Source organism: Brachyistius frenatus, unplaced genomic scaffold, assembly GCF_029030835.1.
Source record: "Brachyistius frenatus isolate BFR_SWC_R1_liver_20210118 unplaced genomic scaffold, ASM2903083v1 Contig_6, whole genome shotgun sequence".
In the NCBI taxonomy this organism is placed as follows: Eukaryota; Metazoa; Chordata; class Actinopteri; family Embiotocidae; genus Brachyistius; species Brachyistius frenatus.
The window spans coordinates 3,135,590-3,150,616 of NW_027210605.1; the positions used below are offsets into that span (position 1 = coordinate 3,135,590).

The 15,027-nt window shown below is 38.1% G+C and overlaps 1 protein-coding gene across 1 annotated transcript in view; it reads left to right on the top strand.

Annotated features, from left to right (window-relative positions):
• The window catches only part of opn7b (opsin 7, group member b), a 63,306-nt gene extending 57,182 nt beyond the window's left edge, over window positions 1-6,124 (top strand). The window contains exon 6 of the mRNA XM_069725042.1: window positions 2-6,124. Within this exon, the coding sequence (XP_069581143.1) occupies window positions 2-502 (501 nt within the window). The 3' untranslated portion in view covers window positions 503-6,124. The remainder of the gene's footprint in view (window position 1) is intronic.
• The last annotated feature ends 8,903 nt before the right edge of the window (window positions 6,125-15,027 follow it).

The window sequence follows — 15,027 nt, forward strand, 5'->3', positions numbered from 1 at the left end:
GCTTTCCGTGGCAGTTTGCATCGGTTTCCTGACAGCGTGGAGTCCATATGCTATTGTGTCCATGTGGGCAGCTTTTGGTAACCCAGTAACTGTGCCACCGATGGCTTTTGCTCTGGCAGCTATCTTTGCCAAGTCCTCCACCCTTTACAACCCTATTGTCTATCTACTGTTCAAGCCCAACTTCCGCAAGTTCTTGTGTCGGGATGTGGCCCAGTGCAGAAGGACACTGTGTGGTTGTCTGTGCCAACACAGCTCTGCACAGAAGGGGACTTGCAGGCAACCTCATCACAATGAGGATTGTAACGCTACAAGGTTGTCCAATGGGCTACCGGAGAACCACAGGACCTGTAGACACTGCCCTTGCCCTGAAACGATCACTGGTGCCAGAGAAAACTTCACAGACTACAGTCCCCAGCAGACTGCAAGGATACTTAAAGGATCTCTACACAGTGAGGTGGCAGTCAGTCAGCTCTCCAACGAGATGCAGAGCGACTTCCTCTAGAGAAACAAACAAAGCTGGACAATGACAACTTAAAAACTTTTTATTTTTTTTTATTTTTTTTAAAAGACCCAAAAAAGAAGGACAGAGGAAAAAATGACAAGAAAGGAGGATTGAAGACACTAATTGCAAGTTTAAGAAAAGCAAAGAAATAAAAGCAAACAGTTAAAAACTTGTTACAGGAAAAAAAATTACAATTATGAAGTTTATAACTTCTTTAATGCCTCAAATATGTGATACTGCCCAAAAAAAACTGTTCATATAGTTAAAAACCAATGCAACAGAATAAGCAAGCCAAACAGTCCACAGATATGTATGTTAATGTTTCATCAGGTCAAATTAACAAGTGATAATAACAATGTCATCACTTTGAGTGATTGACATCAAGCAAGACTGAGAAGTCACAATGCAAATCAATTTACGCTGGATTTAGAGGGAGGAATTGACACTGAAACTTTCAACTCCCTAAACTACCTTTTATGTGTTTAATGAAAGTAGCATATTTTTTGATGTATTTGATTTGATAAATATATATTTATGCATGCCTCAAATTGAAGGACTACAGGGTGGCTGTCGTTTTCTAATTAGAAATTAGGGCCGTCTCCTCTGTGCTGAGGATAAATCAGGGTTTCAAAGCTTCAATTAATTTAGTGTGTCAACCTCTATATTTATCATTACATACTAGGCCCCTTGAGGAGATGAGGAACAAAGCAATGAGGGAAAGATTTGGTTTAGTGAGCTGTGTGTTACCTGTGTAAAAATTAACATGTTGCCCAGGGGGGTATTGTATTGATCTCTCTGCAGAGAAGAGATGCCAGTTTTGTCAATGTTTATTTTGTCAAATCACTTCTGTTCAGGACAGAAAGCGTGACTGAATAATAGAAACACAAGATCTGGGGACAGGACTTCATACAACTACCCGTAACACTCAATAAGCTTAATCTCCTCCAACACAGTCTGTGCGGAAGCTTTCTGTTTGGATGGTCAGTTTTGCAGTTTCAGAATACAGTAGTGTGAAATAAGCTACAACTTAAAAATTGTATGGAACATTTGTTGCTTAATATAAAAAAAATAAAAAAACATTTTCCATTTCTTCCTCAAATAAAACCACTGCAGCAGTCAGAAGTTAGAGGATAATTCTGTCTTTAACACAACGTAGGTCTTTTAAGTCTGATAAGCACAGAAACAAATATTCTGATGATCGAGTGGCTGTAAACAAGCCAAAGTTTTAACCAGGTTGGGGAAATTAATGTTGCTTTCATTAAATCTAGCTGCCCCAAGGCTTTGTAAGAGGTCAAACCTTCATCTTTCATTAGACTTTTTTATGCAATGTGTCCACATTCCCAAATTTCAGTAATTAACTTGGTTAGTGTCTTATTATTACCAGAGGCAATGAAGTCCAATCCCATAAAAATAAGCCCTAAAATTGTAATAAACATCAGTGATCTGTTGATCAGATAACCTTTAATGAAGCCTGTTTGTGTGTTTGTTGAAATGGGGACATAACCATGACAGTATATGTGAGTGTATTTTTGTAATGTGCCTCTGTGAGAGTGATCTTTCATGGGTAGAAGTACAAGTGTGCAGTTCATGAGAGAAACTAACAGTGTATCAGCAAATTATTTTGGTTCTGATGCACAAACAAAAAAAGAGCACACTAAAATGGACAGATTTAACATGTTCCTCAAGTCATAATAACAAAATGGGAGAAATTAACTATACATCTGTGCAAGATCACTTGCCTTTAGTGCTCCTGTAGCCTGCTGTTCAATAAAAAAGTTTGTAACATAGGAGACAAGGCTTGGCCTCAGGAAACGCCAACATTATTCCAATAAAAAATGCCCAGCGAGCATAGTTGAGCTTAAGCACGCTGTTTGTCCAACAAGCAGTTTTTTACTTTTCCCCTGGCAGCATAGGCCGTCAAATGTAAGTACAAAAAGGCCTGCCATGGACGAGATTAATTAGATCTGCTGGAGTGCGTGTGGCAGTTGACTGCCATGACTTTCATGCCATGATTCCTTTCTTTACTAAGGAGAAGGAGAAGACTGCAGTTCTGTGCAGTTTCCACATAATACCTGACTATAAAAGCGTTTCCCATTTTGTGTTCTCACTTTTAGTTTGTCATAAAGTAATTTGCTTTTAGTCATGCAAAAGAACCAGGTCAGCACATGTGGTGCATTCTGCTGCTTGCCGCACTCTTCAAATTACTGCCCTAGCTTTGGTAGAGGCTGCTTATTGAAGAAAGTGATACCACCATCAACACCTGAACTAATACCCCATTTGGGCATTTCACATGACATTTAGCCCCAGGGTTAGATGCTTGTTAGCTCAGCGCTTACCTCTGTTAGCTGTGGGCTTAAACCATGTTCACACTAACGTTAGCACTGCATGAAAAAACAAAGCCCCCTTGTTCAATTCGGTGAGGCCACTGCACTGATGCCGGGGGTCCATGACTCCATCTGGTACAAAAGTTCAGCCTGGCTAAATTTTTGTCTTAATTTATCCAAACACGCACTGTATTGGCTAAACAAATATGTGCAAGTGCACATGATTGGTGACCTGAAAGGGTATTTTGAACCTCCTTATATACAAAAATGGAGGATGAAAACTACTGCTGCCATGATAAGGTTTCAGAGTTATAAAAGTTTGTCTCAAAGTATTATAAGTTTCTGTGCAATGTTTTGCCGTCTGACAATCCTTCAAACTCATGGATCTATCCCCTTAACCAGCTTTGCTTTATCATATTTATCAACCCTGTTGACTGACAACATATTCAATATTGAAAGGCTGTCCAAAATCCTCGATTTAGTTTTTAATGTCCAAAGCCAGCGATTATTTTGTTAATTTAATACTCACATTTCCCTAAAATATGCAGTAACAACAATAAGATGATTTGGAAAATCACATTTATGATTGTAGCTAGTTTAGTTAGTTTGATTGGTTATGGTTGGACAAAATAAACACATACATGCTCCCTCACTTTTGGCACTGGATATAAATCAAAAGGCGCTTTCCTTTCACCTCTGAATGAGGGATTTCCATAGGTAACCTTTGGCTCACTGATTACTAAACCCAAATCTGGATTAGATGTAGTTATTTCCAAGTTTTGATCGTTGTTCGGAAAAGAAAAAAAAGATACAAATATTCAATATGACAGACAGTTAATATGGCAGTCCAATCAACAAGGAAGTTAAATACTTTGAGCCTTCTTATACCATTAACACAGATCTGTGAAGTTCAAGTGTGAATCCTTAACCTGGAGCTAACTGTGAGAGGAGGTGAAGGAAGCATCGGACTCTCTGTGGCCTCAGTTTATTTCAGTTGACACATAGAGACATATGAAAACCTTCCTGCTGTAAAAAGAAGCACTATTTTCAAAGACAATATATATATAATTGATTTTATATTGTTGTCTAATGTTATAATATAAAATCCCTTATCTTTATCAGGATGTGAGAGACAATATTTTCATCTTAAACTTTTCATCAAAGTAATCACTAACTATTATGGCCGTACAGGGTAGCAGCTCCTTACTGTTTCTTGCTCTATAATGTGCAGGATGAAATGAAAAATAATAAGTAGCCTGCCAAGTGCATGATGTGTAATTATTTCGCAGGAAAAAAAAAAATACAATACCACTTACATGTGTCAAGAACGATGATGTTTCTAAACAAACATTTTCAAAAGATAAAATGGTTGTAAAACAAAAAAAGAAAACAAAGTATCAGTGAGCTGCAAGAGGAATTTTCTGCTTGTAATGCTGGAACCAAAGGATACTGTCACCTTTACACTCACTGTCAAAGCCAAAATGCTGTTTTGGACACTCTGGACTCATATTTTTCTACCAATATGCAGGTTGCCATGAAAGGAATATACATATCAAAGACTTTGCTTCAAGTCCTATGCTGGACAGACTTTGTTTGGCCTCAAACCTTTGAGCAAAGATGGATATACACACCAAGAAACAACTGTGAAAACCGGACTCTGATGTCTTCTTTTCTATTCTATTCAACTCAAAGAACAAATACCGCAAGTACAAAAGGTGTATGTTCTGTGTAGCTATTCCCACCTGAGTCATGTACACTGGCTTTAATTATTCAAACAACATACACAGTACATATATATCAGATGTCAGGGATTTCCTGTATAAATTGGTTGCATGATGTATGTAAATAATATGTTTGTACAGATGCCAAATTTTATTCATATATTATTAAGAATATTATCCAAAATGTGTAAATAGGGGAAGGGGAAACTCCTTGCAGTGTCTTGAAATGAGGATGATGGGTTTTATTTGTATATTGTTTCATCTTCTGAATGGTGGCTTTGAACGTGTTTCCATAAATGTTTCCTATTATGTAGTTTTAGTGTAAAATAGCTGCCTGCAGCTTTCCTCACTGCAGCTGGAATCTATTTTCCTTTAGCTCTTTTAATAGCTCTACGAGAGAGGGATAGACTGGACCCGAAGACCACCAACATTGCACAGTCCTTTATTAATTTAGCTCCATTTTTCACCCCGTTGTTGGCTTCCGCAGAGATGCAACAATCCTAGTGGGAAATTGAATCTATCTTGATGTTACTGTATATGCAGCTTCTATGAAGGTCAATGTGTCTACCTCCCTATTAATCATGGAATGTATTTGTTGCTGAATTTGAATGGGAAGTTTCAAGCATTTAATCATAAGAAATCCAAGCAGTAGAAGTGTTTGATGTGATTACACCTACTTGAGTGAGCGGTTTTACTGCGAGCAAGTTTAATAATGTAGAAATTTTTAAGTGCTGATATGTCAAAAGGGTGCATAGTACAGCTCCAGCTGAATGCAATTATCATTAGCCAGTGTATAAGAAATCCTTTTGGCACCTCCACAGTTTAAGGCATCACATCAACACTTTTTGAATCTTACCTGTCAAGATGCAGCCTGGGAACACAACAAAGACTTTGTTAATCCCATTTGGGAAAATGAAAGTCTGAATAAGTAAAAACCCCTCATGCAGCATTTATAGTGGTTTATATTTCCTTTCTGTGATGCGCTAAGCTTACACTTGGTCTGAATAGTGTGATAAATCGTATGCACACTACTGTCTTTATACAAGTGCAAATCCACTGTGAATGAAATTTTTAAAAAAAGGCAATCAGGAAGTTATAATTCGAATCTGAATTTTTTTTTTTTCTAAATACAGCAGCAAAATCTTTGTATGAATCCGGATTCTCTTTTTGTCTTCTGAGGAGCAAACACTTTGTCCTCAGGAGCTTTGCAGTTTTGGACTGCACAGTATTACACTGGTGTATAAATACAAATACACACATCAGAAGTTTCCCAGCCCCTCCCCGCCAAAACACAAACCAGGCTGAATGTGATGTGTTGTACATATGTGTATGATGGTAAAGGTAAAAAAAAAAATGGGTCTATATGGGTTTGAAAAATATTATAATTATCAAATTGTTATAATTGTTGTCAGTGATGTTTCAGATGCACTGTGAAAATGTTTACACCATTTTTGGTTTGATTTTGTTTAAAAACATATTGAGGATTGTATGAAAAGTGTTAAGTAACTCTACCGAAGGGCATATCATTTGTTCTGAAGTGAAATGGAATAATAAATCACATATAATTCAGGAATCAATTAATGAGTATTTCCCGGCTTTGAGATACTGCAGGCAGCTGACCCACCACTAAGCAATCATTCAGTTTTGACCTGATGGCAGCGCAAGAGGAAAAGTCAGGGGATCAACAGAACTAAGATGGATTATAGTCAAAGGGAGTTCTGCTGCACTGACTGCGGAGGTTTTATTCAGATTTCAGATTGGAATTCATCGACTGATATTACGACAGATATATAATATATGATTGGACCTTCCTCGGATGTATTTATATTTCCCACCATAACTATGTTTGCAGTCTTTAATTTAGCTGTGAACTAAGACCACAAACTAGCGTTACATTCAGGTGACTTCTGTTGGTGTGATTTTTTTTTTTTTCACTATGACACTGTGTTTACTAAATGTGTTACTGAAAAGGAGAAGACTCAAAAGTATTTCTTCAGCTTGTTTTATATTGTCTTAACTCTGAACAATGCATCGGAAACTTGTCGAAAAGAGAACAAAAACACCCTGAGCTGACCAGGTCCAGCTGATGCGGCGCACATGAGCAACATCATGACCCATGACCGAGCTTCAGATCCAACTCATTAAGCCACCATAGCTAGACCATTACACCTGGCCTTAAAAGGGATGGGTCCTGATTTTCGAATATTCAAATAGTTATTAATCTATAAAAAAAAAAAAATATATTAAATCAAACAGTATATGTGACTATTGTCCGTCTTTATTTCACATTTTTACCAGTGCCTGATTGTAATGCGTTTACAGTTTACTAATTGAAAGCTGTCTGCCAACCGCCATTAAACAACACAAGGAGAGAAGAACACTCTGCTACCATGGGGCTAATAGGGTTCGACCGATTATCGGCCTCATTGATATTTAGCATTGTTACGATTATCAGTATCTGTATTATTTTTTATTCAATCGCAGATATACTGAATATCTTATGCAATATCGGTCGAGCTATCAGAAACCACCATGCTTTTTCCCCACATGCCTGTCCATGTTTTCCTGCATTATGTCCATATATGTGAGTAAAACACACACACACACACACACACACACACACACACACACACACACACACACACACACACACACACACACACACACACACACACACACACACACACACACGCACGCACACGGTGACCTGCTGGGATTTTTTTTTTAATAGGCATCGATTTTTAGCTCTTATTGGTTTTGTCAGTGTTCTGCACCTCCAAAACAAGACTATTGATTGAGATTCATGAGTGTTTGCAATTGCTTGAAGAAGCGTTTTCAAAGAAAGAAAGTGGTTCCAACCATGCCTTCCTCAACAAAGCTGCTCGTTCCTCCCTTGTACTCATTTATATTGTATTCATAGAGATTTTGTTGAAATGAGGAAAAAGATGATTCTGTTATTTTCCCGCCCGCTCTGACTGTTATCAGGCTGCTGAATGGGCAGATCATCACACATCGATCCCAAATATACAGTACTACTAAACCTATTGGGCATACTGCACGACTATTGAGCCATTACAATAAGTGTGACCTCTTGTGGCCATGGTACCATAGTACTGATGCCTTATAAAGAAGTCCTTAAAGCATGAAAGGTGCGTGGTTGGATGGATCACACATTGGACTCTGTTTGTGTCCCACACGAAAACAAAAGTCAACGTTGACTTATTTAAAGTAAGGTAGGTCAAACCGATGCAATACTGCTTACCCCACCCGTCCTTGACAGTTTCAGAAGCTCTGGCTCATCATCTTAATGGCGACGTTAACGGGTTAGCAGCCGAACAGCCTGCGTGACACGCTTGTCGAGCTTCGCAGCGGCGACATGCCATTTCAAGTTTTAACCTGGAGTGTATTTTTACCACAGTGCTCAGCAAAAATAAACAGTGAAAACTTGTTGATCATCTTTACATCATAATGCCAACATTACTAAAATGAGACCTTTCACTACACTTTAGGTGTCTGGGCTGGATCTGAATGTCAAAGACATGATAAAAACAAATCTTCTCAACCATTTCAGCAATTGTGTTATTAAAGAGAAAGTGTAGGCTACATGTGCACTTTCAGAAATGTACTTCATGTCATCTGTCATAGCAAAAACCCAATGCAGTCTAATAATAGTATGTCAATACCTTTACAGAACATTAGGTAAAGGGTAGTTTTCCTGTGCATGCTGTCTCTCTCTCTCTCTCTCTCTCTCTCTCTCTCTGTCTCTCTCTCTCTCTCTCTCTCTCTGTCTGTCTCTCTGTCTCTCTCTCTCTCTCTCTATCTGTCTGTCTCTCTCTCTCTCTCTCTCTCTCTCTCTCTCTTTGTCTGTCTGTCTCTGTGTCTCTGTCTCTGTCTCTGTCTCCAGGTCTCTATGTCTCTATGTCTCTATGTCTCTATGTCTCTGTCCCAAATACTTCACCAGTTTCTTTTCTGGAGCAAAAAAAAACCGTGCAATTTCATTCATTCTATTTATAATTGGCACTAAAAACCAACAAAAAATGACTTCACCACATTAATATTATTTAGGAAATGTGAGTAGACAGGCAGTCTAATATTACACCATCAAAAGTAACATTACATTTAAAAAAAAAAAAAAAAAAGTAGATAAGTCGGCAGTCCATTTTCTCCAAAATCAACATGCTGTTTTCTCTACTTTAATGACCGTTTTAACAATATCTCTAATAGGGGTGGGCAATTAACAAATGAAGCCGCTGCCAGCATGAGATATTCCTTGATTTGGCGATTCTCTCACTCCATCCGGCGGTGTGCCTCTGTCCCTCTCACACACACAATCAGTGCTTCCCATACATATGCTTTACTTTGGCGGCCTGCCCAGGTAAATTGACGGCCGCTCAGGTATATTTGACGACACATTTTAGCATTTTTAATGAATTTTTGAATCTGTCCGAGAGGACGGTGCGAGATCTGTGTCGGACAGCTGTCGGTCCGCAGCTGCAGCAGAAGCACACACAGAGACCTGTCTGCTCTGATTGACAGCGGCGGAGAGAAAAGTGCGGTTACTCTTCACTACAGCCGATCCTGAAAATCTTTCGCGTGTAAGGGTTGAAACACTACCAGTTTGTCGAGACATCTACAAAGTCTGTCACATACAGGCTGAGAGATGCAAAGTTTCCGACAAGCTCGAAGTTCTTGTGTCAGTGCTCCAGGATGAAAGCAGCCTGCAGCCACACACGGAGCCAGCTCAATAAAAACATGGGTTAACAATTAAAACTAACCATTACCCAGCTGATACTTATGGGTGCTTTCCTGAATTGGGTCTGAGTATCATCTGAGCTGTCGGTCAGAAACTCACAGATTCCGTTTCATATCACAGAGCAGAGGTGGATCAGTCATTCGGTGATGAGGGGGCTGCAGCTAAAATACTGCACAGTGAAAGTACTGTCAAAGAAAAAGAACTGTTAAAAACAATGCTGCAGCAGTTTGTGACTCAAGAATGTAAATTTATCTACAGTACATGATGTGTTTTTTTTCTCTCTTAAATATAACAGAAGAACTCATTGGCTCAATAGACAGAATTTAAAAAGGATTAAATAATAATAATACCCAAAAAAACAGCTGAATCTTCTCTAATCTCTGCTCTGTTGTTATGTCTTTATTCTGTAAAGTTGTACTGATCAGTAAGTTTTGGTAACGATAAGTAGTATTGCTATTGATATCCCCCAGGGCAATCGCCCTGCTGTTTTAAATAAGTGCTGTTTTGTTAAAGAAAATATATCAAAATATTGTGATAGCTATCGTGGCAATATCGCAATATTATTTTTAGACCATATCTCCTTGCCCTAACCTCTAACCTTGAACCAACTCCAGAGAGAAAACTAGTCTTCCAACTTCGTTCCATTGAACACATTTTGAAAAAAGTATCTACTGCTGCTGTATCTGTCTAGATCTACACTTTTTCCTCTCGCTTCATCTTTGCACACCTGGCCTATTGCATTAACCCCAACAGATTTAGATGTAGTTGAGAGCAGTTGCACTGTATGCAAACAGATGGACACGATCTGGCTGCCTAACTTAACAAGATATCCCTGCTGAATACCATCTGCCAAAATATCAACACTCCGCCAGGTCTGCATTAGCGCAGGATGAGGATAGTACGAGGGAATGTGAACTGACTGCAGCAGCGTGGTATTGGCATGTGTCAATCATAAAATAGTGTGATACAAGCTCCACTGATGTTTCTACAGATAGGAAAAGATGGCAACATTTAAACTGCTACACAGTGGGCCTCATTTATCAACTGTGTAAAATGGCAATTTAATGGTAAAACATTGTCAAATCTATGTACACTCATCTTTCTAAGTACAGAAAGCAATGTCTTAGTTTTTAACCTATCTGTCTGTTCATCTATATATACACAGCGGGTAAAATAAGTATTGAACACATCACCATTTTTCTCAGTAAATATATTTCCAAAGGTGCTATTGACATAACATTTTTACCAGATGTTGGTAACAACCCAAGTAATCCATACATACAAAGAAACCAAAACAAATAAGTTCAGAAATGAAGTTATGTGTAGTAATGTGAATGACACAGGGACAAAATTTCATGTCAATAGCACCTTTGGAAAAAAAAATTTACTGAGAAAAATGGTGACGTGTTCAATACTTATTTTACCCGCTGTATATACACACACACACACACACACACACACACACACACACACACACACACACACACACACACACACACACACACACACACACACACACACACACACACACACACACACACACACACACACACACACACACACACACAGTATATTGGATTGTGATGTGGAGTCCCCGTATTTTCATAATTGCCTATGTTTTGTCATTATTAAACTTTACTACCACCTACTTGATTTTAAGATGTGTGGGATTTTCCCAGAGATTCAGATCTGCTCCAAAATGTTGTGGGTTCATGGCTCTGGCTCATGAAAATCGGGCATGTAGTTTTTCTCTAATCCTGCCACTAAGCAAACAAACAAAAATACAGCACAGAAAACATAACCTCCTTGGTGGAGGTAATAACAACAATAAAATTATAAACTTTTTTGTCTGACCTGGCACACTGCTATGGTTTGATTGAGTTTAGGCAAGAAAAAACATGTGCTCATAAATGGGGAGGTTAGGGAAACACAATAGTTAAATTGAGTAAATATTTGAGGGAAACAGAGAGTGGACAACTATCTCGTGGCATCTATACCCACTTAATCCTGGGCGGTTTGATTGTTTGTGTCTAAAAGATCGATCTCGGGATTTACGAATCAATATTGGATTATAAAAGTGAAGATCAATTTGAATCGGAAAAAAAAGTTTTAAACCCAGCCTTACAGGACGCCAGTCCATTACCAGGCCAACACAGAAAGAAAGGATCATTTCTACTCACATTTACATGACAGATTTAGAAATATCAAATCAACCTAACACACATCTTTGGACTGCGGAAGAAGGCCGGCGCATCCAGAGAAAACCCACACAACTCTACACAGAAGGGCCAAAGCCAACCAGCAAGTGCAATAGACAGACCTCCTTGCACCACCGTGTTGCCCCTATGTAAAAGTCTGACATTTTATTTCATCCATCTACCTTATCTTCATTCCTGTGTGGTTTGCTGCTCAACAGTCATACATCCTGTGGCCATACATGCCAATACTTCCATTTTACCCACATTTTGCTCGGATTTCAAGACCATCGTCTCCATGGCCCTAAAATTGCATTGTAATAACTGTCCTATAGGGATCCACAAGATTTGTATCTTTGTCTGACAGTACCCAAGTTGCCAGATAGTCTATTAAAAAAACAGTAGCTACAGACACAATCCACAAACTACATAAAATCTCAATCCATCTGTCACCGCAAACTGTGAATCCACAACCCAAGTTAAGGAGTGTTTGCAGCTGCTCTCAGCGCAGACTGGCAGGCAGGCCAGTTAAATGCTAAATGAGTTGGCTAGCTAACTTAGTTGTTGTCAAAATGGTAGGGTAAAGCAGTATTCCATAATTTTTTTTTTAAATAAACAAAAAAAAACATCATATTTAAGCAGAGTGGGACTAAATCTTTGCCCTTTGTATCTGCGAATCACCAGGATGTTGGTCATGCCTTTTGCAAAGTCTTTGATGCCTTTTGAAAGTATATTTTAATATATAACCTACAAACTCAGAGGCAAATGCTGCATAGACAGACTAGATATTATAATAATGGAGTGATAAATGTTAATAAGCTATAAATTAATGTTGCTTTGCACCGCAGTGAGAAATTGTAGTGTTTATGTTATAAATTGATGTTGTTTCAAAACGTGAATGTCAACATGACGAAACAGCTTGAGAAGGATATTAATACCATTGTTAAATTTTTGAATTGTCGGCAAGTATAATTCCCCCTTATTATGAATTTGTATTCCTTTGAGGCAGACTGTGGCAGAACTTGCTATGTTAACACAGCTAAGCATGTGTTCTATAGATAGAAATTCCTTGAATATACTGCCAGCAAAAATTCAGTTAAAGTGTATTAAATTAGCCAGTTACTTTATTGTATTTCCATGACTTAAGTAATAAAGTTACTAATAAATAAAGGTTTTAGTGGCAGTGATGGTAGTGTTTAATCATTGAAATAAACATTGTTTCCCAAATGTCATTCTTTGTTATATTTTTCAAAATTTCATGGATTATTCTTCATTTTCTTATTACACTTGATCAAATATTTTTCTTTGCTTGTTTATAATGACCCTTGGATTCTGTTATTTTTTTTCCCTGATCCTGCTTCCACATCTCATAATGTGAAAATGTGGCCTCTGAGAGCAAAGCCAAGCATTTGTTGCCCATGGGCAAACTCCCCGAAAAAACCAATTCATTTAGAATGACTGTCCTTGTCTTCGCTCCCACATTCTGCTTGGTACATTGAACCAAATTGCACTACATTGGGATTCAAAATAATTTGATCGTTAAACATTAAGAGTCACTCTCCCAGACATTAATATGTCACCCACTAACACAGAATATTAGTATAATTTGATTCCCTGCCTGGCAGAGTATCGAAACAGATTAGACAATATTAAAATTTGCAAGGAACATCATAAGGCACAACAGGATACAAAGGATATAACCACATACATGTGGCTATGTTAAGGGAAAGGTCTGCCACTGTTAAAGCTCTCATTAAAACCTACTTTTATTTTCTGGTGATAAACATATATATAATATATTAGATTTGAACGATTGATGTCACTGAAAACTAAATACTGTGAAATCATACAGAAGATTAACTCCTGAAACCAAAGGAAATGTACTTTTATCATTTGACATTCTTCTTTCAGTCCTCTGATCATCGTCCAAGACCAGCAAATCTCTTCTTATCACACCTGTTATATGATGAGCCCCTTTTTAAAATCCCACGCCATGCTGACACTGATATGAAACCAAAGCATAAGACTTGTTCAACCCTTTCTTTACATCACATTTAGACTAGACATTACTTACGTAGTCTTTCCCAGCATACAAAGAAAAGTGCAAAAGGATTTGTTACATTTAGGACTTAAAAAATCTTTGCAAAGGTAATGCTGAGTGTGTCAATAAATTGTTAATGCCTTGTGAAAATATTAAGTGTAGTTGAAAATGCTCTGAAGTCATCATTTGGTGTGAATAAACTTTGCCTGTGGGCTTTTTTCTTCAGTGGATATTTTGTCTGCCTGAGACTTTGAAGCGTAATGGTGTGATGTATTACATGTTTTCCCACCAGACTCAATCCACACTTTCACATACTTTCACAGAGATAAAATGCCTGCTAATGATAAATTATTACTATGACGTATTGACATGGCCTGTCGTAATGTAAAGTATCTGGAGTTTGTAATAAATCTGCTAAAATGTGAAAAAGCACCAGAGTGATCCATTAAAATTAGGAAAGTGATAGCACATTACAGATAAGTGAACCAATCTGGAGCTACAGCTGTGATAACAACCCAGAGCTTGAGGCAGTGAAGTTAAACTGTACACTGAACTGTGTCAAAGGCTGAATTAGTGTCTAAGAGAACTGCAGTCCCATGCACCAACTATTTAAAAGAAAATAATTATAGGTTTTAGGGATCAGTAATTCAATATATACACACTTAATTGTTATTCACAGTGCCTTTCAACTCAGGCTTTTTTAGAGGTTCCAGTGAGAAGCTAGAGATGTTGCCCAGCCCAACGTGGCTGACCTTTAATCTTGAAAGGCGGTTGTAGTAATATCAGTTGTTCAAACGATGGAACAACATTGAAGCAGCGTTTAATGCTAAGTGGTTGTAAATAATGATACTACATATAATAATGTGATACAATATAATAATTAAGGACACATTGAGCTCCAATGTCCTCAGATAACCTTCAGAGGTGGTCTAGGACGCATTTGGCCACATCCTATTAGCAGTATGGCCACAAATACAATCTGAGCTAAAATGAAGGACCACCTACTGAACTGATGACCTCTGCATAAGACTCAGACTTAATATCCAATAGGAAAAAATATCTTATGGGATTCTGCGGATTGCAGCTGTACTGTACAGAGAGGGGGAGGGATCTATTTGCAAACAGAACTGATAGGTTATATAGCAGCTGCTCAGTAAATAAACACACAGGCTGTCTGTCTGACGCTTGTTTCACCAAAGTCTCCTCTGGGTTTAGTTTTTTATAAATTTTAAACTCTAGTGTTCAGACATTAACATACTCCCACGTAGCGAGACTGAGGAATGAATTTCAACTCTATGAGCACAAAATGAAAGATAGCAAACAATCGCATCATGTTCACTCCGAAATTCACGCAGTTAATATTCGTCAGATTATTTGGTTCCATCTGCTGCGATATGCAGTTGCTGAGCCCGTGCATGTCCATAAATTATAGATGTGAAATATGTTATGACTAGGCTAATTCACAGCACATTTAAAATGAGGCTGAGCAGG